This window comes from Echeneis naucrates, chromosome 13 (assembly GCF_900963305.1).
Source record: "Echeneis naucrates chromosome 13, fEcheNa1.1, whole genome shotgun sequence".
Taxonomy (NCBI): Eukaryota; Metazoa; Chordata; class Actinopteri; order Carangiformes; family Echeneidae; genus Echeneis; species Echeneis naucrates.
In genome coordinates this window covers 16,970,922-16,995,055 of record NC_042523.1, presented here as the reverse complement: position 1 = coordinate 16,995,055, position 24,134 = coordinate 16,970,922, and the positions used below count along the sequence as shown (strand labels likewise).

The following is a 24,134-nucleotide window of genomic DNA, read 5'->3' as shown; positions in this document are numbered from 1 at the left end:
GAAGCTCCTGTTTGCTCTCTCTTTTTGTCTCTCTGTGTGTGCAGTCCCATCTCTTTCCAACATTGTTTCTCTGAGGAGGTTGCTCCCTCTTTCCTCTCTGCATATTTCTCACTGTGTTGGCAAAACAGAGTACACACCTCCCGCCTCCTTGTACAGTAAATCATTCTTCTTTTCACTCCCTTCATGCACAGCTGTATGTTGGATGTCAGCTCCTCACCTTTTCAACACAGAAGTTGACAGAGTGAGTGTCAGAGACGCACATATACCCCCACATGCACGTTGCTATTACATATTTTTTCCAAACCTCTGAAAACCCTTTTCAAATTTAAGTCCTGATCATTTTCTCACACCATTTTGCCAGGATAAACCACAGCATGAGTGTGATGTAACTGGCAAATGCTGTTTGTTATTTCCATCTGACGGTGCCACGGTGGTCCTGAAGAGTCCACGGATGAATTACGTTCCAAGTTTACAAACATTAACACAGGCGCTCCGTCTAAAGTGGTTCAAAGAAGTAGTCTGTCAAGAGGTATACCTACAAGTCAGTTATGCAAACTTTCATGAAACAGTTCAAGATCTTGGCTTTGTGCAACGTACAGCAAAAACAAAGATCATGGAAACACACTGGGTGAAACATGCAAATTGTACTGGCCCCTCATTCTGGCCAAGAAATCCCATACTTTGAAAATGTTCCCATTACTTCCTGGCATCAATGTTTTAGCAATGACACATCTACAACTGCACCTCTGTTACTCTGAAAATGTTTTGGGATAGATAGATGGGATAGTTGCTAGATAAATGCATATTTGACATTTTGACAACTCATCCAAGGAAGCTCCACAATCATAGAATAATTCGTTGCAGTAACAAATCTGCTCTCTTCTAGAGCAAAATAAAAAAAAAAAGAAGAAAAAGTAAAGGGAATGTATTCATATATGAAACCCTGTACAAATATCTACTGAATGCATGTACTCCCACCCAAGAGCACAGAAGTAAATCAGTCTCTTATCAGGGCTTCAGAGATCCATATTATGTGGTTACTTAGTTACAGCACATTGATAAAACTCTTTCCAGTCACCAGCCAGAGAAGAGGAGAAACAGCTGTTTCTGGAGAAAGTTAGGAGGAGGAGGAAAACTACTCCCCAGTGTTGTGTGTGTGTGTGTCTGTGTGTGCACACTTAACTGTGATAAAGCTGTTACATGATACATGTCTCTCCTTATTAACTCTAAATAATCACTACAAAAAGACAAAAGAGTCAGAGCACATGGAAATGCATTTAGCAGCCTCAACAGCCACCTAACTGGTCGCCTAGCCCACTTTGCTGACATCTGTGCTGATACGCTCTGCTCCGATATGACTTATCTGTTCAACCTCACTGGGTGAACGTGCAGATGTTCGATGGACGGGAGATCATTTCATTTTCCTCCTTTTCTTTAGGGAGCTAAATTCTAACCCACGCAGTCACATGTATCATTGGGGACAAATCCTTTGAGCCAAGCACATCCATGCACATCCTAACTGGACCACCACCACCTGCTCATCAGATTTCTGGGAAATGCTCATCAGCTGCCCTAGGCTGTGAGAGGGGGAGTCTGCTGTTACAGACAAGCAGGGTTACAGGGGTTAACTCTCCAACAAGAGGCCGATTTACAGCCATGGACAGGAACCATCTATCTGCAGTCTGCTGCCTGTCACCAAACAGACCAGCCTTGAGCCAAAGTCACCACTCACATTAATGCCTTATAGAATTAACCATGAATAGAAGAGACTCTTCCTGGCCCATGGTGATATCCTGAGAATATAGAATCACATCCATATCAATTCTCATGGGTATGTCCTCATTATAAAAATCCTGCTTGAATAATATCCAAGCAGGATTGTTGGGAGATTTTTTGCCCCATTTGGCTGATACAAAAAAAAAGATAAGCTATTCCTTAAAATGTCCTCCATCGAAAACCACTCATAGATAAAAGTTTATGTCCATAAGTGGGCTCCAACCTCAAGAAAATGAGCTGATCATTTTTATTGTCTGGTTGTTCAGTGTTTTGGGCATATGGAGAACTACTGTCCACTGTTTGAGGTGGGATTAAATGAGAAAACACAAAGCAAGACCCTGACTGCACAGGTCGCCTGTGGCATTCCTTGATAGATAATAAAGCCACAATGTGACGTTGCTGAAGTAAACTACGTGGTCAATTCTGATCATGCAGAAAAGTCTCCTTGCACATTACGCCTCTGATTCTCACTGCATGCTACTAAGCACTGTACTGGCTTTGATTCAGTTTAAATAAGGCAAATTGACATAATGAGTGGCCATATTGTGAAAGCAACTCTAGGACATTTTTATTAACTTTGTGGGTGTGGTTATAGTTCCACATTGCTTCTGTGGTTCTGTGACTATAAGCTAAATTTATTAGCGCCAGTCTAATTAAGATACTTAATCTGAGTTAGTTAATTGAGGAGATTAGAGATGGCTTTGATGGCTTTATGAGTAATAATACAACTTATCTGTCCCAGAATGAAAGATTTGTGATAAATTTCTGCAATCCTTGTAAAAATATGTACTTGTAACGGACAGCTTTGAGTCTTAATCGAGGAGCCGCACACAGTGACACCACCCACTGGTTTGTAATTGGAGGTTTTAGAGCTTGGGGTTAAGAATTTGGCTGTTTTAAAACCAGAAAAAAATAGCACAAGGAAGTATAGCTGAGGAGTGAGTGAGTGGTGTTTCTGACCTGCTTTTCCTTTATCCTGATTGTCAGGCAGGTTCCTGTCTGTCATTTCCTCCTCTAACATCATGCTGTATTGAAGAAGACTTGAAACTAGAGACTGAGACTTGTGAGAACAACTTTCAGTGAGGTAATAAATCAAATGAGAAGTAGGCTCATTTTCCCATACAATAGAGTTTTAGGGCATTTCTGCTTCGACTTCACATTCCAGCCTCAGGGTTTAAATCCACTTCTATATACTGTACAGTCTATAGTCTGAACAAAGCTGACAGAATAGCTACAGAGAAAAACCGTAAATCACAACTGCAGAAAGAATGGCACAACAGTACAGCACACAACGCTGCTAAGTCCAAACAATCCAACATTGTATTTATTACTTAATGAAGACAGGATCAGCACTACAGAGCTGCGTGGCTTGCATCATTGCCATTTCACAATCATCTTCTCATTGTGCACGTTTGGTTGTCGCATGATGAATGAAATACTGAAGTAAGCATTTTTAAATCCTACTGCTGACTTATGCACTGCTTCTTACTATTCATTCACTCAGTCATTCATTCATTCAAGTACAACCGTATGAGTAACGAGGATTTAGTATCTTCTTCCATTGGATCCAGATTATTATCGGGATCTGCAACAATTTGTCGAAACTCAATGAGTTCAACAAAATAAATTATTCCATTTGTTTCTATCAAGATCTATAGTTTATTTCACATCAAGTATGACAACTACTACATGAAAAAGGCGAAGGGGTCAGTACCACTCACACCGTCTGGTTTAATGAAGACATTAAACACAACTTTAAATACAGGCACATGAATGCCTGCTGTCATGATTGGAAATTTCACACAAACATGGAGAGTATTTGCACGTGCATTTTTACAATCACACTTTTATAATTGTGCCAAATATGAAAAGAGATTCTCCTGTTATGTTTATGTCAGTGTGCATGGTACTCAACAGCAAGGTAACATGAGCCTGCTGTTTCAGAGGGGATGGATCACCTGTTGAAACCCCCCTCCCTCCATAATGACGTAACCACTCACCACGCAGCCCCCCCCCCCCCCCCCCCCCCCCACACACACACACACACACACACACACACACCTTAAACATCTGCATCCATACACACAGACACTTAAAAATATCAAATTCATGGAAGTAACATCACAATTCTCAGATGCAGAACCTTTGCAGTTATGCACACTCACACCATTCCAAGGAGTTGGCGGTCCTATTAATACCACACTTCAAGGACTGCAGATTGGGCATCGAGCCACAAGATGCTATCTGGTGACTGATACACACTTGTGTCTCTCTTTCTGTCCTGAGGGCACTGCCTTTCACTCAACCTGCCAAGCTGAAAGGTTAGCATGGTTAAATTCCCACAGCGAGACTGAGTCGGCTGTAACAAGGCTGCAGCCAAACTAATGTGAGCATACTCATTTAAGAGAAAAAGGGGTAATCTCATCGTAAGAGAAACTAAAATAAAGTTACACTTTGAAACTGACTTTACTCAGATGTTTGCAAAGGTTTTATATAAGACACCATTGCCAAGGAACCTTCTCCCCTTCAGTTGAAACTCAAGCTAGATAATGGTTTTCATCCAGTAAAAACTTTTTTTCTTTTAAATTTGAAATGAATTAGTCAATTGAGGAAAATGTGAAACTTAATAGACAGAGTAGACGGTGAAGGGTCAAAAATAAAGACTGTTAGTGGCAAGATGTAAATCAGTTTTGGGCAGCTGGTATTAAATCATTATGGACAGATGCAGTGCCCTGCCTCTACTTGCACTGTAGCTGATTTTAGCTCCACTCAGCTTCACAGCTGTCTGCTCCTGTGAGACTACATTATTAATAATCATAAATCAATTCCTCCACATTGGTGCGCCACTTCAGAGCAGCAGTTTGCCAACAAACACAGCCCGTATGTTTATGCGCAAAGACAAGAACAAATATTATTATTACATGGAGAAAGTCTGAGTCCATGATTCATGTGATTCAAACGAGACTGCCTGATAACATTTCAATCTCAAAATTAATGTCTCTGTCAAGCCATAAACATTTCTTTAGCCTACTTCTTAACTTCAAGTCGTGACTAACTGTGGACTCAAGTTGAATTCAACAATGAATGCTGTATGCCCGTCTGCCTCATGTGGAACCCGACATTCTGTGCGTGTATATTTTTGTTATTGTGGAAACAACAAAGGTGGCAGTGATAGAGTGGAGAGATTAGTGACGTTAAGACTCTGGTGAGGTTTGATCACAGGCCAGCTGGGGCACATGTCCTTCCAAAGGCAGAGCTCTTAAGCATTAAACCATCAAAATCTGAGCAAGGGTGGGTAATTTGGGAAGGAAAACCACACCACTGAATCTTTTTCTGTTGGCTTCAACACGCAAGAAGAATCACATGAATGTTGTGTTGGAGGAAACTGTGTGGCACAGATAATTAGAAAGCCATGACTATTTTAGCTTGGCCTACAGCAGTGGAAATCAGCACTGCTGGACGGCTAAAAAACTCTCACACAGACCTCATGCTGCAAGTCCAATCCAATCCTGCATCTGTTGCAGAAGAGTGAAAATAATGCAACTTGTCATTGGTTAATAAGTGAAGACAGATAAACTAAAAAAAAAAAAAAAAAGTAAACCTGACAGTAAATGTAATCACTGTAGTTGGTCGGACTGCCACCATGTGTCACACGCATGGCTCTCCTAAACCTCCCACTGTTCACATAATGCTGCTGATATACTTCCAGTGCATATTTACTATACAGACAGTTTTCAATACATTCACTGTCAATAAATGTTTATATTATGCTTGTAGTAAACTGAATTCTGGCAGCCTGATTTCCTCCTGCTGCTGATTGCTGGTTTGGTCAGGAAACGGTTAGCGCACTGAAGTGGGACAGCCAGAGAATACACTCCTTGTGGATTTACAAAAAGCAGAGCAAGAGTACTAAAATAATTTGTTTGGATCAGACAAAATAGGCACGTAATGTTCAGGTTTCATGCACTGCACCAACTTCAATCATATCTTACCTCATGTAAACCATGACCTTGAATGTAGTATCAAACAGATTTCAGATCTGTTGGCTCCATCATTGCTTATCAACCAAATGTCAATTCAGGCAAGTCAATTTTAATGGGAATGTAGGGTTATTAACTTTTATGGCTTACAGAGTAACTGTGGTCATTATCCACTCAGTGTGATGGCCATTAGTTTGTCAGTCCCTACGTGTTGTCCGCTCACCCCTGCTATTCACACTCTACTGTGAAAGAAAACAGAGCGGACAGAGTGTGCTGGTGGCTTGGGCCGATAATGTGCTAGTGTCATTCTCTGCCCCACACCTTCTTTCTCTCTGCTTTCATTATTCTTTTTCTGCCATTAAAAAGAAGTGACTTAAATAACTGATGTGATTAACTCATGCTTCTGTGATGCCGAGAAAGGATCACCAGTCATTTTCCCTCCTCACTTTCAGCTCAGATTTACACGTCTTTAATTTTGCATCCCTTTGGTTCTAATGTCTCAATTTCTTGTTCACATCCATTGCCTTCTTTCTTTTTCCACTCTCTCTCTCTCACACACACACACACACACACACACGCCACGCCCCTGATAACCATCAGCTCCAGGGCACACTATTGTTTCAACTCAGTGCTAATTACTTCAGGTCTTAACCCAGAGTTCAGCCAAAGAGCAGCAAAAGGGGGATGGTGCATATGCGAATGTGTGTGACCAGAGGTGTGTGTGTGTGTTGGGGGGTAGTGGGGGTGAAGGGGTGGCTGGGTGGAGAGGTCATTGCTGCTGCCAATCAATTGTCACACTGGCTTCGCCTTAACATCACAGTCTAATCCAGGACGGAAAACATGGCAGCACAATATCAGATCAGCCGACCACATTTGTGATATTTTTCATGAGTTTATGTGACTCCCTCATTCAAAACTTAAAAAAAAAAAACAAAAAACAAAAAAAACCACACAGAAATCACTTTATTTATTTTCAGTCAAATTATTATAATATTAACATAAAAGTAAAATGTCTGTGTTTTTTACATCTTTTTTAGGATTAAATAGAGCACACACTTTGAGGATCAGTTGTTCTAGCTCCCAGTGTGTGGGAGAAAGTGTGTTTGTGCATGTGTGTGTGTGTGTATGTGTGGGGGGGGGGGTTTGTAGGTCATGTGTGGAATGTCAATACCAGGGCTGTTATCTCACCTCTATCAAATGGTCAACACACAAAATTCAAATAAATAATGCAAGTGTATGCACATAAGAGGATAAATAGTTCAAATTCAGAACTCTCAGGCAGATCGCACTAAAATGTTCTGATTAAATTTCCTTGCTTCTTCTGCCTCAACTCATTTGATTCTTAAAAATCTGGTTATAGTAACTTCAGGTATTTGTAGTATTTGAAAAGGCCCATGGAGGTCTTAAGCTGAATTAAATACACCTGTCAGCTGCCTATAAAGTCTCCAAAGTGAGGAAAACACAAATCAAGAACTCCTTGAGCCCTTCTGCTGGTGAATATTTTCAACAAATCCAGGCACTTTCTCAGCCATACTCCACTTTTGCAAGACAGAAAAGCCAAAACAACACTTCACTGCTAGTTTCATGGTGTAAAAGCGAAACTTTCTCCTGGGGTCCCACAAGCAAACAAAACCTGTCCAGTATGTGCATTCATTGCAATGCAAAACAGATTTCCAAAGCTTCAGCATCTCTTAAGGCTCTACTTTCAATTACAATGTCATGAGCACTTAAAGCTGATGGGTCTTTAGAGAAAGGGAGTGGAACCTGTGGTGAACTTCCAGACAGCCTTAAAAGACCATTAGGGACTTTAAATTTAAAATAAATATATGCTTACACTCACACACAGACACACTAAAAAAATCCACTTTTTCAGATGCATGTTTTCTAAAAATAAGGCCAATAAAAATATATGTGAGCCACATCTGCCTGCATAAATACAGGTTCTGGATTTTGTTAGAATTAGTTGGGGAACAGTTAGTTGCTCACTTGATTTTCTTTGAGGGGGCGGGGGTGGGCACGGTGAGGAAAATTAGTAAATAAAGCAAAGGATGCAAGAGGTGAGGAGACAGGAGACGGGAAGGAAAGGCTGAGGCGAAGGAGAGGGGCTGAGGCTCGCTCTTCCATTTTCTCCCGGATCCCGCCCTCCTGGTCAGGGGTTGGTCAGGGAAACCCAACTCCCGCGCATGGATTGGTCGGCTTTCCTCTGGACAGGCAAAACAGTCTCTCCTCACAGACACAATAAAGTTTAGTCCCGGACGCTCACAGCCAGTAGGCGCAAAACCGGACCGCTGCGCTGCGCTCCTCCAAACGGACTTACCAAGCGGAACCAGAGCAGGACGGACCGCAGGATTTATCCGCTCCGCTGCACGTGCACGCGTTATTCTAGTCCGTCACTCACGCGCAATGAATCACAGCTGATCGTTGGATATTTGGGTGTATTGAATGGCTCGGATCGGGAGACCGTAGCCTCCAAAACACACGGACCCCGAGCGCTCCCTCCCCGCTGGACTATAATAACGCACCGGGAGGTTTCTACGGCCACTTAACACAACTTTGTGTAAGAGCACACAATACCTGTGCCAACATTAGTCCGGGGCAGCCGCTCACAGGCTCGACATGCCCGGGATGATGGTGTCGCTCAGCCGGGCAGCCCTCCTCCTCCTCCTGTCCGGGCTGGTCGGCCGGCTCTGCCCGGTGCGGGCTTTTGGAGATGAGGTGGAGGAGATGACCTGCGACCCGATCCGCATCAGCATGTGCCAGGGTCTCGGATACAACGTCACCAAGATGCCCAATCTGGTCGGCAACGTGCTGCAGTCGGACGCCGAGCTGCAGCTGACCACCTTCACCCCGCTCATACAGTACGGCTGCTCCAGCCAACTCAAGGTACTGAGGGATGGCATCCAGTGTGTGGCAGTCGGGCCAGACACTAATGCTTTTGTAGAAATGCACACATTTAGGATCTGTGATCCCATTCTCATAAGGGAATGACCACGTCTAAATGGTCTGCTATATTTGTGTGTGTGTGTGTGTCTAAGAGAGAGACAGTATGGTCTCAGAGCACATGACATGGAGCTACCAGCAATAGTCGACTATTCAGACAGTTCAGACTGATGGTGCCTGTCATAATGAGCGGCTCAGCATTTGATTGATTCCCATTCCAGCAGTTATATATAGAGCTATAGAATAAATGGAGGACTCCCTGCCTTCCTTCCTTCCTGCTGTGCCAGTCTGTCATGCTAATTTCAATGAAAATGCCCTTTCTGTCTGTTGACATTCTGAGTTCATGCCCCACACAGCAACAGCTGAGTCTTCGGGGCAATATACTGTAGTCTTCTTGTTAACAGTGCTGCCCTCAGTGTGCTAAGACAAATGCTGCTTGTTTTGCCTTATGCACCATGTAAGAAAAAATTAGACTGAGCGCATTATTGTCTGAGATTTTACTTAAAAGCTATAATCAGAACGACTGGTGTCTCAGTGGAGAGCATATTTTTGGAAATATCAGCACCAGTGCTGAGAAATGGACTTTCTGAAATCATGTGCAGTCTAGATATTCTGCATACATGATCATGAGGTCATTCTCATGAGTTTGTTCATTTCATTATTTATAAAAATGAAATTTGCAACTCCTGTCTGGAGTTGGTATGCTGTACATTGCTATAATGTCACAGTGAGTTACTGCTGTGTGTGTAAAAATCTGACATGCTAAATTGATATCCTGCTCAAGGGCCATTTGTGTGCTAGGATGTGAAACAGGAAGGAGCAACTGCAGCGTAAAACCAAACTGTCCTTCTGCAGCTGAAAATTGTCTCTTAAGATTATCTGGCCTTCCAAGTCCCCTTCCCTCCCTTTTTCTCACACACACACACACACACACACACACTAAAGAGGGAGGGAAGGGGAATGGGAAATCGTATCCCCTAACATTTGCTCTAATGGGAGGCTTCCTGACGAGTAACTAGAGAAGCTTTTAGCAGTGAAGGGACAGTGCTCAGGTTACCAGTGGTCGGGGAAAACACCCAGAATGTGTTACATTACTGTCACGACAACAATAAACACAACTCACTATGTGAATTTACAGAAATACCACAATGTCATTCTTTTGAATATTTCTGAATAGGCACAGAAAATGCACACACACATTAAAAGGGAAACTTTGCTAACTTGTTTGTTCATTTCATTGAAACATTGGTGATTTCATTGAATTATATCACTAATTCCTCAGGACACCTGTAATCAATGTGGTTGAGTTTGGGACCAGAGACACTCTATTTGGAGTGAGAAGCTAAATATTGACTCCATATCAACCGGCCTGCTCCATTTGCTGGGACAAAGCCACACTACAGCCCAGATCCTGTTCAGTCAGAATAAAGTTACCTTTAATTAATTTAATAAAAGAATGATTCATTCATTCAACTTCTACCGCTTATCAGTCTCCAGGTCACAGGGGGTGTTGGAGCCAATCCCAGCTCACACTGGGGGAGGGCGGGGTACACCCTGGACATGTCACCAGTCCATCACAGGGCCACCACACAGAAACAGACAGAGACCAACACTCTGTCTCACACTCACACTCAGACCTACGGACAGTTTAGAGTCACCAGTTAACCCCAACATGTCGTCTTTGGACTGTGGGAGGAAACCCACACAAACATGGGTAGAACATGCAAACTCCACACAGAAAGGCCCCTAGCATAGGAACCAAAGCCACAAAAAGATTTTGACATTGCAATATCATAGTCCACATAGTGCAGAAATGCACAGATTTTTATTTTTTTTTTTACTTTCCAAATGAATCCTCACAGAAAGTAAGAGTTGTGTGACATTTCCATGTGTATTTATTTCCCAACCTTGACACCCTTCTTGGATTCCTATCTTCTTTGGGCTCTGTTCAAGGGCTGACTTTATGATGGGATTTCTGTATCACAGGATCAAGCCTGAAAGTCTCAAACATTTTGTTCTTGTTATGGCCCAATAACTGTTTTGGCATTTTAGAAAAGGAACACAAAGAAACCTTTCACTGTAAAGTGCTCTTGTACTTGATGTCACCCACATATTTACTTCTGAAATGAACATTGGTTTAATTTACCTGAACGCAAGTGACTGAAATGCAATTTCTTCTTTGTATTCTCATATCATGAGTGTTGCGCAATCTCACACCTTTGTTTAAAACCGATTTTGCCAGCACAAAATCCAGAGAAATTGCAACCTTTTCCAGGCCTAGAGTTTCTCTTCTTCCACATTTTATATTTCAACTACTTTAAATTGTCAAATGCAACTTCAGACATTCATTTTCTTTAGAACTTTGACTTACATATCTATTTCGAAACCATTGCCATGAGACAGAGAAAACAGAACCTTGGATTAGGGGAGATTATGCAGCATTACATGGCACATGGCCTTAGTGTTGTTAAGACCACAGATTGTTTTTTAAAGACACAGAGTTGTATGTGTAACCTTGGAGCAGGTTAGTGTTGGCCGTGGTGCCTTGACTCAAGTTCTAAAGTTTTGATTAGAAGTGAAAATAGAGAATCACAACTAGAAGAGGTGATGCAACATATTGAAAGTAAAAGGCAGAGAAAGCAGCGCGATAGTGAGTGGTATATGCAAGGAGATGGAAGATCCACATGTGTGAGTGCATGGTGCAGTCATCTACCAGCTGTAATCCTGTTGTAATATATAGAAATATGAGCCCACGGGGTACTCACAGCACTGTTTCCACTTTTTAACAAGCACTTTGCCACAGACATGATTTACCTTCTGCTTCACAGCTTGATTTAACTTGACTAGAACAAAGTCGACAAGCCATGCACCAAAATCTGACATAATACTGAATGAGCATTACAGTCTTTTTTCATTCTTCTTACATCATTCCTTTGTGTGTTTGTTTATCCTTTTTTCTCAATATAAAAAAACAGTCGCTTTTAATATATGTGTATGTGTATATATATATATGTGTGTGTGTGAGATTCAAAATATTTCCGGTATCATCAATCTCAGCTCATTTTATGACTCTTGGGTCATTGCTTCTTCTCTCGAAGCTTGCTCTGTGGTTACTGTTTATTGCATGCTGTTAAATCTCGAGGATAAAAAAAAATCCAGGGTTGTAAAACATAATTCAGATTAAAGTGTTCAACTTGCAACTTTTTATCTTCTTTTTTCTCCAGTTTTTCCTGTGCTCAGTGTATGTGCCAATGTGCACGGACAAGGTGCCCATCCCCATCGGGCCATGTGGTAGTATGTGCCTGTCCGTCAAGAGAAAATGCCTCCCAGTGCTCCATGAGTTTGGATTCATATGGCCTGAGGTGAGTCCCACCGTCACAGGAACACCTGGGTGTAACCCTTTTAGGACAATTAAAAAGCATGTAGATTAGCCTGACGTGCCGTTTTCCATAAGTATCACCGCTTTAAGTAGCAACAGAAAATAACATCTCACACCTCATCTAGGTGCTCAACTGCAGCCTCTTTCCACCTCAAAACGACCACAACCACATGTGTATGGAGGGTCCGGGAGATGAGGACCCACCATACCAGCCGGTCCGCCATCCTCCCCATCAGGAAGAGTGTCAGGCCCTGGGATCGGCACCTGACCAGTATACCTGGCTCAAACAGACTGAAAGCTGTACCTTGCAGTGCGGCTACGACAGCGGGCTGTACCGGCGAGGGGCCAAAGTCTTCACAGACGCTTGGATGGCGGTGTGGGCTGTGCTGTGCTTCCTGTCAACCACTCTGACTGTCCTGACCTTCCTACTGGATTCACAGCGTTTCTCCTACCCTGAGCGGCCCATCATCTTCCTGTCCATGTGCTGTAATCTGTACAGTGTTGCATACCTGGTAAGTGGGACCATCAGTTACATAACACTAAATAGTTCACTAAAACCAAAACACGAGAAGAAGATGTGACAAAAGTTAGTTAACTGATAGACGAAATAAACATACTGATTATTCGTTATTGGTATATTTGCATTTAATAATGTGTGTACAAAGTACATAGCTTCGTCTAGGGCAGCCACTCCTTTCCTTGCATGTCCATTTACAAAGGATTAATATATGACTATTTTATTGACATAAAAAATTAGGTACCCTTTTTTCTGCAATTAAATTTGCTACATTTTTAATGTTTTCATTTATTTATTTATTTTTCTTCTTCATTTTCTAGGTACGTCTGACTCTGGGGAGGGAACGTGTTTCCTGTGACCTGGATGCCACAGCAGTTCCAATTCTAGTACAGGAAGGGCTAAAGAGCACCGGCTGTGCAATAGTCTTCCTTCTCCTCTATTTCTTTGGCATGGCCTCATCTCTTTGGTTAGTACAAATACACACACATGAATCCTTCACCTCTTTTCCCAGCTTGACTATTGGAACAATTGGAACACAAGATTTGTATCCTGTTTTCCGTCAGAACCAACTATCCTGTCTCATAACCTCTGTACTACATGGACTCATTTTCATATACAAGGAACAGCCGGTGTAAAAATACCACTTTTGAGTGCATCACTCTGTACCACAGCTGAAGTGGAAACGCACTGCTGCAACAGCACTTTCTCTTCCTTTTCACTTTGCCCTCATTTTCCTGTTTGTCCTCTCACTTCTCTTGCGGAAATGCAACAAGCTGAAAAGCTCAAGGACATCACACTCTTCGGAAACATGACTACAACCCTTTGATGTGCTACTCAGGACAATCTGGTGTCATGATGTGCTACACAGGCTCACCTGGAGCAGATGTACAAATGATCCATACACCACATGAATCACATTTGTGAACAAAATGTGCCGGGGGGAATGAATATGCACACCTCATGGCCTGTTTTGAACATGCTTGAACTGAACGTTCACAAACAGCCCACTTCAGGATTTGAGTTAATTATAATTACAAGCATAAACTCTTTATACAGCAAAACTATAGGACAATTGATAAATGGAAATAATCCTGTTTATATGGTCAGTGTCTGGCAGCATTTAGATTTACATCATTATTTATGGTTATTTAGGATTTTTATTTATTATGATGCCATCTATAGATTGTTGAGATACCCATGAGTACTCATCATAACAAAAAAAACAATCGCAGCGTTTGCCGTTTCTCTTACTCCCTGTGTTTGTCTCTTCTCCAGGTGGGTAATTCTGACCCTGACCTGGTTCTTGGCTGCTGGACTGAAGTGGGGCCACGAGGCCATTGAGATGCACAGCTCCTACTTCCACATAGCAGCCTGGGCCATCCCAGCAGTAAAAACTATTGTCATCCTCATAATGAGGCTGGTGGATGCAGATGACTTGACAGGACTGTGCTATGTTGGCAACCAACAGCAGGAGGCGCTCACAGGCTTTGTAGTGGCTCCGCTTGCTTCTTACCTTCTTATAGGTAATTACAACTCAATAATGAAATATGTGGAAATGTGTTACAACCGTAAGCTAAAAATACTATGTTTTTACATGTCAGAAGAATTCATTCAATAATTCAGTCCTTTTACAGTTTCATATAACTTTCATTTGGTTTTCTCTATTTTCCTTTTCACACCTCAGGCACCTTGTTCATCTGTGCCGGCCTTGTGGCTCTTTTCAAGATCCGTTCCAATCTGCAGAAGGACGGTGCCAAAACAGACAAGCTTGAGCGTTTAATGGTGAAGATCGGCGTTTTTTCAGTTCTCTACACGGTCCCGGCCTCTACTGTCATTGGCTGTTACCTCTACCAGCTGTCCCACTGGGGGGAGTTTAAAGCCAGCACCAGGGATTCATATGTGGCATCAGAGATGCTTCGAATCTTCATGTCACTGCTTGTAGGTATCACATCCGGTATGTGGATCTGGTCAGCAAAAACCCTCCATACCTGGCAGCGCTGCTCTGCCCGCCTGCTCAGAGACAGCAGGGCGAGCAGAGGGGGCAAGAGGGCTCCTGGGGAGGGCTGGATTAAACCGAGAAAAGGCAATGAGACAGTTGTGTAAGGAAAATAAAGAGGAAATGGACAGAAATTAGACTTCTACCGGCTTCTCTCACACAGAAACTCGCCCTTACAAAGGACAGCGAGGAAAGAGAATCAAGAGGCGAGAAGGAGAAAAATAATGCGAGACAGGATTCATAGAAGATTCTCAAGGAAGCCACTGGATGTAAAGGCATCAGAAAAGATTGCTAAGTCTATAAGTATGCCTTACTCCCTGTAACTGACTCTGTGCCTCCAAAAGGAGGTAAGACGGAGGACTGAGTCCAACCACAGCCTCCACGCCTCTGCCAGATTTCATTTGACCAGAGATAGAGAAAGCAAAAAAAGATGAGTTGAGGAGAAAGAGACACGGAAAAGGCAGAACAGAGGCATCAATATGCAGACAGGAGACACCACTAAGCTGTGTAGCACCACGTCTACCTCTCTGTCTCATTTCTCCAGAGTACTCAGCAGAAGAGACTTAACCTGCTGGATACGGTAAACTCCTATGCCATTGTGTGTTTTTAGGGTCTTTAAATTTTACACTGGAGGGTCCTGGTGCATACATGATGTGGCTGTAGGCTGAAGTTTCCCAAAAGCAGCTTACACCTCGAGAGTCCCCTTCACATTCTTAAATAAAATCACAATGAAGTACCAGACCAAAGGTAATGACATGAATGAAATGCAGTGAGTTTACGTTCAAATATTATACTGCATTTTTTCTAACTATACTTTTTTGTGCTATATAAAAAGAACAGGTATTGTTGCTTCTTGGGAAACTAGTGCCAAGCTGTAATGATGCACTATAGTTGATATATAGAACTTCTGTTCTTGTCACAAGAGGAAGCGATTAGGGTTATAACTGATCAATAAAAAGCATATTAATATGCACAGACCTTTTAACAGGGAGAGTTTGGTCAGTTTTAATTGTCTTCACAGAAATAATGACTAATGTGGGTTATGAAATGTGCAACGATCGCTTTTCATAAAAATGTAACGAAGGCAAGGGCGGATGGAGAACCATTGTTTTTCAATCTTTTTGTACATTTGGGTTAAGCCTGTGGTAGATCACATCACAATGAATCCTGGGATTATCCCAGCTGTGCCTTTTATTGACCCATAAATATGGAAGCGGTAAAGCGCCTGGGAAATGTTAGCCTGTGGGTTTTACTCTAGTGGTCTATGGGAAGTTCTGCTGACATCCAGTGATTCGTGCAGTCCTCCTGGAAACCCTGCACTGTATGCTCTTCACTTACGATGAAATACAGGAAATTAAATTATTGCCTTTGTCCTCTTTGTAGCAGGTTAAAAAATTCAATGTTATCTGACAATCACTTGCCAAAAGACACGCATACTGGTATATACAGCCAGAAATCAGTTCCCACATCTGCTCATCTCTCTCATTAACTATGAGGAGAAGAAAGACACATAAGAGAATGTAGCTGTCAATTTATGTCTGCTCTATGCTTTCCACTTCCACCTGTGTCTTGTATAATTGGAGCGATTAATAAGCATGTCAGAACATGTCTGTCTGATGCTACCTGCCCGTTCCTCTATAAACCTCATCTATATGGCTCATTTCCCAGACAATCAAGTCATCCCTGGAAAAAGATTTGTGTATTTCAACATTTCATGGATGAAAGCGTCAAGATTTCGATTCATTCTCTTAAGCAACACGTTTTGTTGACAGAAACAAGCAATATCTGAGTTTAATTAAAATAAGTTAACTCCTTGTGTCTTACCGCTGCATTCACCAACTGCTCCTGTATTCCTTATATTTGCCTGACAATCAACCTAGCAAAGCTCTCGGGTTTCAGTGATTCTTTGAATGTAATAATCATGGGCTGTGTCACATTACATCTTGTACATACATGACAGAGATCATTTTAATGCATAAGGTCTTGAATAATTTCAAGCTTTGTCCTCCTCTGTCTCCCCTGAAACCAGTGTGTGCCTCACACAGCCTGTCATTAATTTAGTTTTTTTTTGTTAAATATTTAGAATGGGACAGAAATTTATTTTCAAAAAAATGTGTTCAATGTAACTTCACCCATATTGCATTCGAAGATACTTTTGAGGGTTCTGGTGAAACTTAAACCCTGAAAAACCAGTGTTTCTCAAACCAGCATACCTTGGCACGCTCATGAAATTTCCAAAGTCAAACAAACATTACATTGAGTTGAACTGAATTAAATTAACCTCTGACCACCTCCCCTCTGAGCTAATGCAGTTTCTCCCTTAAACTGCCTTAATGTTTTGGCAGTCTTTTGGATGATCACACTGAGGTTCAGGTGACATTTTCCAACGGATCACTGTGTATTTGTGCCTTGAAATACAGCAAGTGTGTGCCATAGCCTGATGAAGATTGAGAACCACTGGTAATTGAGATTTGTAAACACTTTTGAGAAGCCCAGAGATGAATCATTGTTGGGGCCAGTTCACCAACACTGATTGTAGCCTTCAAGGTCTAGACTGTTCATTTTTGTACAAAACTCAGCGTCTTGATGAAGTTATCAGTGTATTGTAAAGAAATTGCTAATTTATCCTTGTAAAAAAAAAGTGACAAAAATTTTAAAACTTGTTTGTTATTTAAAAATCACTTTTGTATCAGAAGAAGATGAATAAAAACTTTTTGGTTTCCAATAAGCAGACAGCTTCGTGTGTGTTTTCTGTAGGCATGTCTGTGTGGAAAATTTTTGGTGGTGTATACAGTACACATTTCCTGCCTCCTTACAGCCACTGTGGCACAGCGACACCCAAGCATATAAAATTACTGATTGATTTCTGTCTTCATGCAGCACTTTTCATCTAAACTGCTCACGTCCTGAGTTTGTGTCCACTTGGTGGCTTGAACAATGCTGCCACCTCTTGTCTAATTTGGCACACTATGTTTTGATGGTTTGTCAGTGCTGATGCTTTAACAGTTCTTTGCAGCCCTGATACCCTGCTGACTCTTAACCTCAATATGGCAGCGGCTCACCCTTCATGTGCTTTGCATTCATTTTTACCAGTTACCCCTGCTTAGGACAAGAAACACTCCATAACCACTAAATTTGTTTTGAATCTACAGTGGAAACAAGATAATTATACTGTGTAAACATTACTGCACCATCTATCACATCTCATCAGCCATGAACTTCCAACTTCTCTCACAAACACACAATCACAAAAGCATGGCACACACGCGCGCACACACACAAGCGTGCGCACACACGCACACACACACACAAACACACCTCCCATCACTTCAAAATTAGATGTAATTTGGTTTTACAATTACACTTAATGCACTTTAGGCTGTAATTTTCCAGTGCAGGGGTAAAATGGCATCTGGAGAAACTGATTAATTCTGGGCATGCTTATGTGTATTTACATGTGTGCGCCGGCAAAAAAGACAGAGCGTAAGAGAGTCCAAATCTCTAAGTCTGCAGCTCAGATAGTCTTCCTGTAATTTACTGTGAGTGAATTGAGTGTTTGTTTAAGAACTCACTCAAAAGCCTGAGGTAAAGGAAAAGTGACAGCATCTACTGCTCTATTGTTTCCAGATGTGGCTCTTCTAAAAACATGCACGCACGCACGCACGCACACACACACACAGCATGTTCACAAACATACACGGTCACACACAAAAGAGGGAGGAGTTAAGAGTTCAAAACGCTCAGATTCATACCCTAAATGGAGTTTTTTTGTATACGAGTATCCATCTCAGTTCATATTTTTCACTGTATGCCACAGGTCATTTATCTCCACACTTTTCCCTCCAGGCAGTGGCTTCATTCTTTCTATGATAATTTGGAGATACACTAACTTGTCACACATTCAAACATTTAATAGCTAACAGTTCTCTCAAAAATGCAGATTTTCCAAACTTGAAAATAAAAGAAAATGGCTCCTGAAACCACAGTTCTTACTTAAAATGACAGCTTTACAGTTTAACCTTTGGATATCCGCTCTTGTGGTGGCATTTGGACACCAGTTCATACTATGAAACTTACACGAGCACACTCAGTAACATACTTTGTTCCACTTTGTTAGCAAACAGTATGTTTGTTTTTTGTTTTTTGTTTTTTTTGTTTTTTTTATAAAGCTGAAATTTGAAAGGGTGCTATTAAAATTCCTTGGACTAATATTCCTGGGAATGTATTTCCAGAGCTGGGCTCCCTTGTGTGCAATTCAGTGTATGCTCTGTATGCGTGTGTGTGAGAAAAAGACTAACTGAGAAGAAGGGGGAAAGAGGTTGAAATAAGCACCAAGAGACCAAGAAAAACAAGAATATTAAAAGAGGTGGAAGAAAATATAGGGACAGGACTACAGAAAAAAGACTGCAGCGAAAGAAGTCAGTGAGAGGAAGCGAGAAAAAAGAAATCTGTCATCCTCCAACAGCAGAGGGATGCAGCTGTTCCTTTTCAGAAATGTTGAAATCATTTTCCCATTCTGCTCAGACTTTATGCTATTGCAGTAGTTTTGAGTAATGGCCACCATTGGGGATTCTGGGTGACGTAGTGGTCTTGGCCCAAGAGCCAATATGGTACAAGAAGGATTTGTAAAGCCTGGCTCTTGGGCCAAACAGCCTAACAAGTTGAGCCTGAAATCCAAAGGCCTGGCCAAGAGAGAGACTGGAGGATTATTCACCATCAGAGAGCGTGGAGTACATGGCAGGGGGCGTGAAGGATTGAATTTACTTTTTTGGCAGACCACTTGCACTGTATGTTTAATAACTGACAGGTCGGATATTTTAAAGCACATACTATTTTAAAATCAAGTAATACCCTGTAAAAGTCTTCCATCATGTTGAGCTTTATGTTCTGATGTAATGGAACAATATTGGACCTGCACTCAACAGATGATCGAGGAGATGCTTATATTCAAAATGAAAGACTTTGATATAGACCTTGGTTTTATGAAGAGAGATTTCATTGTATTTTAATGGCTGCTGATTTATTGTATATATGTGGGAAAATGGAAGGTACAAGATGTGTCTTCATTGTGGACTATTGTCCCAGCAAACCTACATATTCATTATGGAGTCAAAACATCCCTTCGATTCCTGAGACAATTAACATTAGACTTAACAGTTTGAGCTGCGAAGCCTTACTTGTGATGACTGTTACGCCACAACACAACATTGTCTTGTTTTGCCACTAGATGACACTCTTGGTCCAGATCATTTGGTATCACTGCAACTGTGACTTGGAAGTTATGAGCCAATTCCAACAGTGAGGAAATATGTCAACATTTATTTTAAATAAATTAAATAAATCAGGTTCCTAGAAGGACTGCGGTCCTAAGGCCATCATCTCTATAAGACTGAACTGATCCTAATTAGGTGATTAATTCATTAGCCAAAAATTAGGAAAGCTATCAGCAACTATATTGGTTTCATTGTTTCACTAACGACTAATGACAACAAGAAAACAATCTGCTTCCAGGTTCTGCTTTTTGAAATAAATATAATATATATAATAAATAAATAAAATTGTACTCTTCATAGTTTTTCATTCTGCTGACATACCATAGTAATGATACCATTTCCATAGTGAAAACTAATAATTAGTTGCAACCCTCCATCTGATAAAAATGTCATCATTTAAGTTTTTCACTTGAGGCTCATTGTCAATGCTGTTTTTGAGTATTTCACCATTTTGAAAAATTTGTGTGTAGCAACAATAATTCTTCAGAAAAGAACGGTGCAGTACTGAAGTTAAGTATAATTCTGAAGTACTTTTGCATCTGAAGTATTTTCATCATATGCAACTTTTTACTTCTGCTTGACCTCAACGCAGGTAATTCATTTACTTAATATTAAATTTTACTATATTATGTTTTGACTCCACAACAAACGGCAGACGTTAATTAGTAAGTTAAAGTCTCTTGGCACCTAAGAACTATAGGTGCCTTCAATCATTCAGGCTGATTAGACCTCCTGCCAGGCGTAAGATGGATGGAGCTATGATGGAAATTACCGTGAAACTCTGTGCACTAATAGGGATAACATGGGTGGTAGTTGTTCTGCTCCAACGACAAATGAAACCAACAGCTCAGCCAGGGAAATGTCTGTCAAGGCCAGTCTTCATATGTCCACGCGTCCCTGCAAAGATCTCCTCTATCAGGCACCTGGAAAATACTACTTATAGAGTATAGATATAACAATGATGTACTTTTCACTGTGGTGTAGCCACCTTTGCTTAAGTGAAGCAAGTGAATACTTTACACACACACAAATAAGAAAATAAAAATCTGCATTTTGATTGTCTACTGGTAAATGTCTTGATGAAAGATGAAACTGAATATGTAATTTGTGTCTCATAACACACATATAGAGACTTCAAGAGAGCTAGTTGTTGTATATGGAGACGGGACTGTTGGTGGGAGAAAGACTGAGTGATTCCACATTTGTCTTTCAGTTTTTTTCTTTTCTTTTTTTAATCCAGGATATTTATCAACATAATGCATGCTTCAGTCCGTTGCCTCGATTCTCATGACTGAATGAGTAATCCTAACCCAAACCGAAGTGACATTTAAGACTGACAGAGAGCGAGGACCTGCAAAAATGTCCTCACCATCAAGAAAATATAATTTCTTTTCCTTACGAAGCAACACATGCGCGCGCACACACACACACACACACACACACACACATTGAAGGGGCAAAACAGTTGGGTAGATTGACAGGTGAGGCTGAGCTGCAGGGTTAGAAAAGAGGTAAAATGAAGACAAAAAACTGAGAGCATTGGTGGTGACGTGATTATATAGAAGAAGATGGGAAAAGGGTAACAAGCAGCACATAGTAAATGATTCCCTTGTTTCCTCAATCAGAAAGCCAGTTTGGCGAGTGGGCTGACTGGAAATGACTCATACAACATAATCTATCTCCAAGAGCCCGTCTGGGTTTGTTTCCTATTAGTTTTTTCCTGTGCATCAGAGCTCGTGGAGTATAGCTCTAGAAACCACAGAGAGACCTGGTAGGGTAGCTCTATAGCTTTACTATTTATCAAACTTCATAAATTTACTATCGTTTAGTTTGATACCTCTGAGACGAAGGATTAAAAAAGCATTAAGGTGGCGTTTATGATGTCCTCTTCAACACCATTAATACTCCCAGATAGGATTCCTTCAATGTCACGTCATTTAGGAGGTTTTGACCTGAAGCCATAGTAGGCCTCCCCGCCGAAACGAACTGAACACAATTTTCATTGATGAGAACTGGGTGGAAGGGGAGGAGCTGGAAGTTGACCTGCTGCTAACCTTTACTCAGGATGTTTCTGATACCTTATGATCCAAGCCAAGTACTGTTAAAAATAAATGATCTCAAATGTCATTTACACTTCCAGTCAAAAGTTTGGACACACTTTCCTATTCATTATAATGGGAAAGTGTGTCCAAATCGTGGATTTCATTCATTTATGAAATCTGATATCCAGACCCATGGCTAATAACCCAAATCAGAGCATAGCTTATTTGGTTGACTGAATTTTCAGAGATGCTGAGAAAGAAACTTTAAAGCTTGTACTTCTGTTTTTGATTCTTTTGCGTATCTGTATGTGGTGTTTGCATGCTGTGTCCCTTTTCCTTTCTGAGAGTGTTTTTTTTTGTGTGTCTCTGTATTTTTGTTTACTGACACCTCAGCAACTGCGCCGTTTTAAACTGTGCTCAACGCCCAAATAGCAATGAGACATTTAGACAATCCAGGACTCACTGTTCTGCACTTACTAGAAATAGTCTAACAGACTACAGCTGACTCTGTCACACCAGTCTGCGGCATGCACACAAACAGACAAGGTCATCAGATATGAAACAGAAATGCTGGCAGACATCTGGGAAATAGACAACATGGGTGGAAGAGAAGCCTGGAGGATAAATTATATCTACTGCTCTTTAATATTTCATCAGCCACATGACTAATGAACTCAGCGCCAGTTTCCAAGAATTTGTGCTCCACAAAAAAAAAAAAAAAGGACAATTCTTTTCCCCTTTTCAGGAAATTATTACTACTTGACATAATCCATCAAAGATGATACTCTTCCTAAAATGATTATAGGAATTTGCTCAAGTGGTATAATGTTTTTTTTTCCTTCACATATAAATCTTTAAATGGCAGAAACAGACAAATCTGTCCCCAGTCAGAGACTGATATGTTCACCACAGTCAGTACAGACCACTGAATCTCAAATAAAAGATACAGATCACACCGAAAATGCATACAGATTTAGGGCATGACAATATAACACATTTTCCTGCAGTTGTAAGATGATTTACACTTTGGTAGTTTAAAGGAAAATCACATACTCTCACTATATGTTCCAAACAATTAAACTATGGTTTTTAAAAAGGCATTGATAAAGTGCCAAGTTAGAGTCAACGTCAAGTCCAGCACACAAATAACCACTGAACTATAAGTTTAAGATTGATGACATTTGTAGGACTTATTTCTAAGACATGGCACAAATCAAACAGGCAGTTTCTGATCTCGGAAATGTAGCTAAGGAATAATTGACAGGAATGAACTTTTTGAACTTCTGAAGAGAAAAAAAAAAGTTTTTGGTTATTTACTTCTGAAAAAAAAAAAAAGGGAAAACTGAGACTTAAAAGTCTAAAAATTCCGGGAAGCTTAATCTATAATCTTGGTATTTCATAATTCATATCAAATATATACAACTGAAATTGTTTTGGGTTTTTTAATGCAAATCCAGGTGGTTGGGATAGATTTTCTTTTATATGCAAACAATCCTCCCCATGAGCAGGCAGTCTGACATAAAAATAAATGGTTGTGGTACCAAGATTATTCATTCAGCACAGTTACGCAGGCAAGAATGAGAAGCCGAACTGCAACTGTAGAACTTCACTTACTGCAATGAGGGGATTTGCATTCAGCACTGATGGCGCATGAATACAGTTGGTCTGTGTTTTGTAATCTGCATCTCTGCAGTTTTGACAAGCAGAGAATGCATAACAATTATTTAGATAATTTATTGATTATTGAAAAACTGTCGCTTTCTTACAGTTGTGTCTGAAGCCGCAGCTATAAAATCAAATGTTCCAGTTGTGATGTTGTAGTTGTGTCATTGCTTTAAGCTTCATAAGAGTCATAATATGTTTTGCAAATGTTTTTGAACTGTATGCTCCCTCAAAATGCCACAGCGAATCAAGGTCAAAGGTACATTTTCATCTATTCATCAAGTATGAAAAGGCAGATGAGAAAAAAGTGATGTGAGTGAACAATTCTTCTTTCAAGTCAGCTGACATGCTCATGCTGCAATTAAAATGCTGTTGACTCACATTTACTGTGATACAAATTGCATCACCATTTTTTATTTAAACTAGTATATGTAAGGATGTTTTAATGACATATTTAGTGAGTCCAATTTTACAACTTTATCAACTTTATTTCCATCTTCATCTCTAAAATAACGCTTATTTGCTTATAATTTTGCTTAAGGTTTTGCAATGCTATAAAATAAGCAGGG

General features: G+C 40.8%; 1 protein-coding gene across 1 annotated transcript; it reads left to right on the top strand.

Annotated features, from left to right (window-relative positions):
• Positions 1 to 8,026: 8,026 nt before the first annotated feature.
• fzd4 (frizzled class receptor 4) lies at positions 8,027 to 17,310 on the top strand. Its single transcript, XM_029518416.1, has 6 exons — positions 8,027 to 8,639; positions 11,921 to 12,058; positions 12,201 to 12,587; positions 12,913 to 13,058; positions 13,868 to 14,115; positions 14,277 to 17,310. The coding sequence occupies exons 1-6, from the start codon at positions 8,373 to 8,375 to the stop codon at positions 14,693 to 14,695; spliced, it is 1,605 nt and encodes a 534-aa protein (XP_029374276.1). The 5' UTR covers positions 8,027 to 8,372; the 3' UTR covers positions 14,696 to 17,310.
• The last annotated feature ends 6,824 nt before the right edge of the window (positions 17,311 to 24,134 follow it).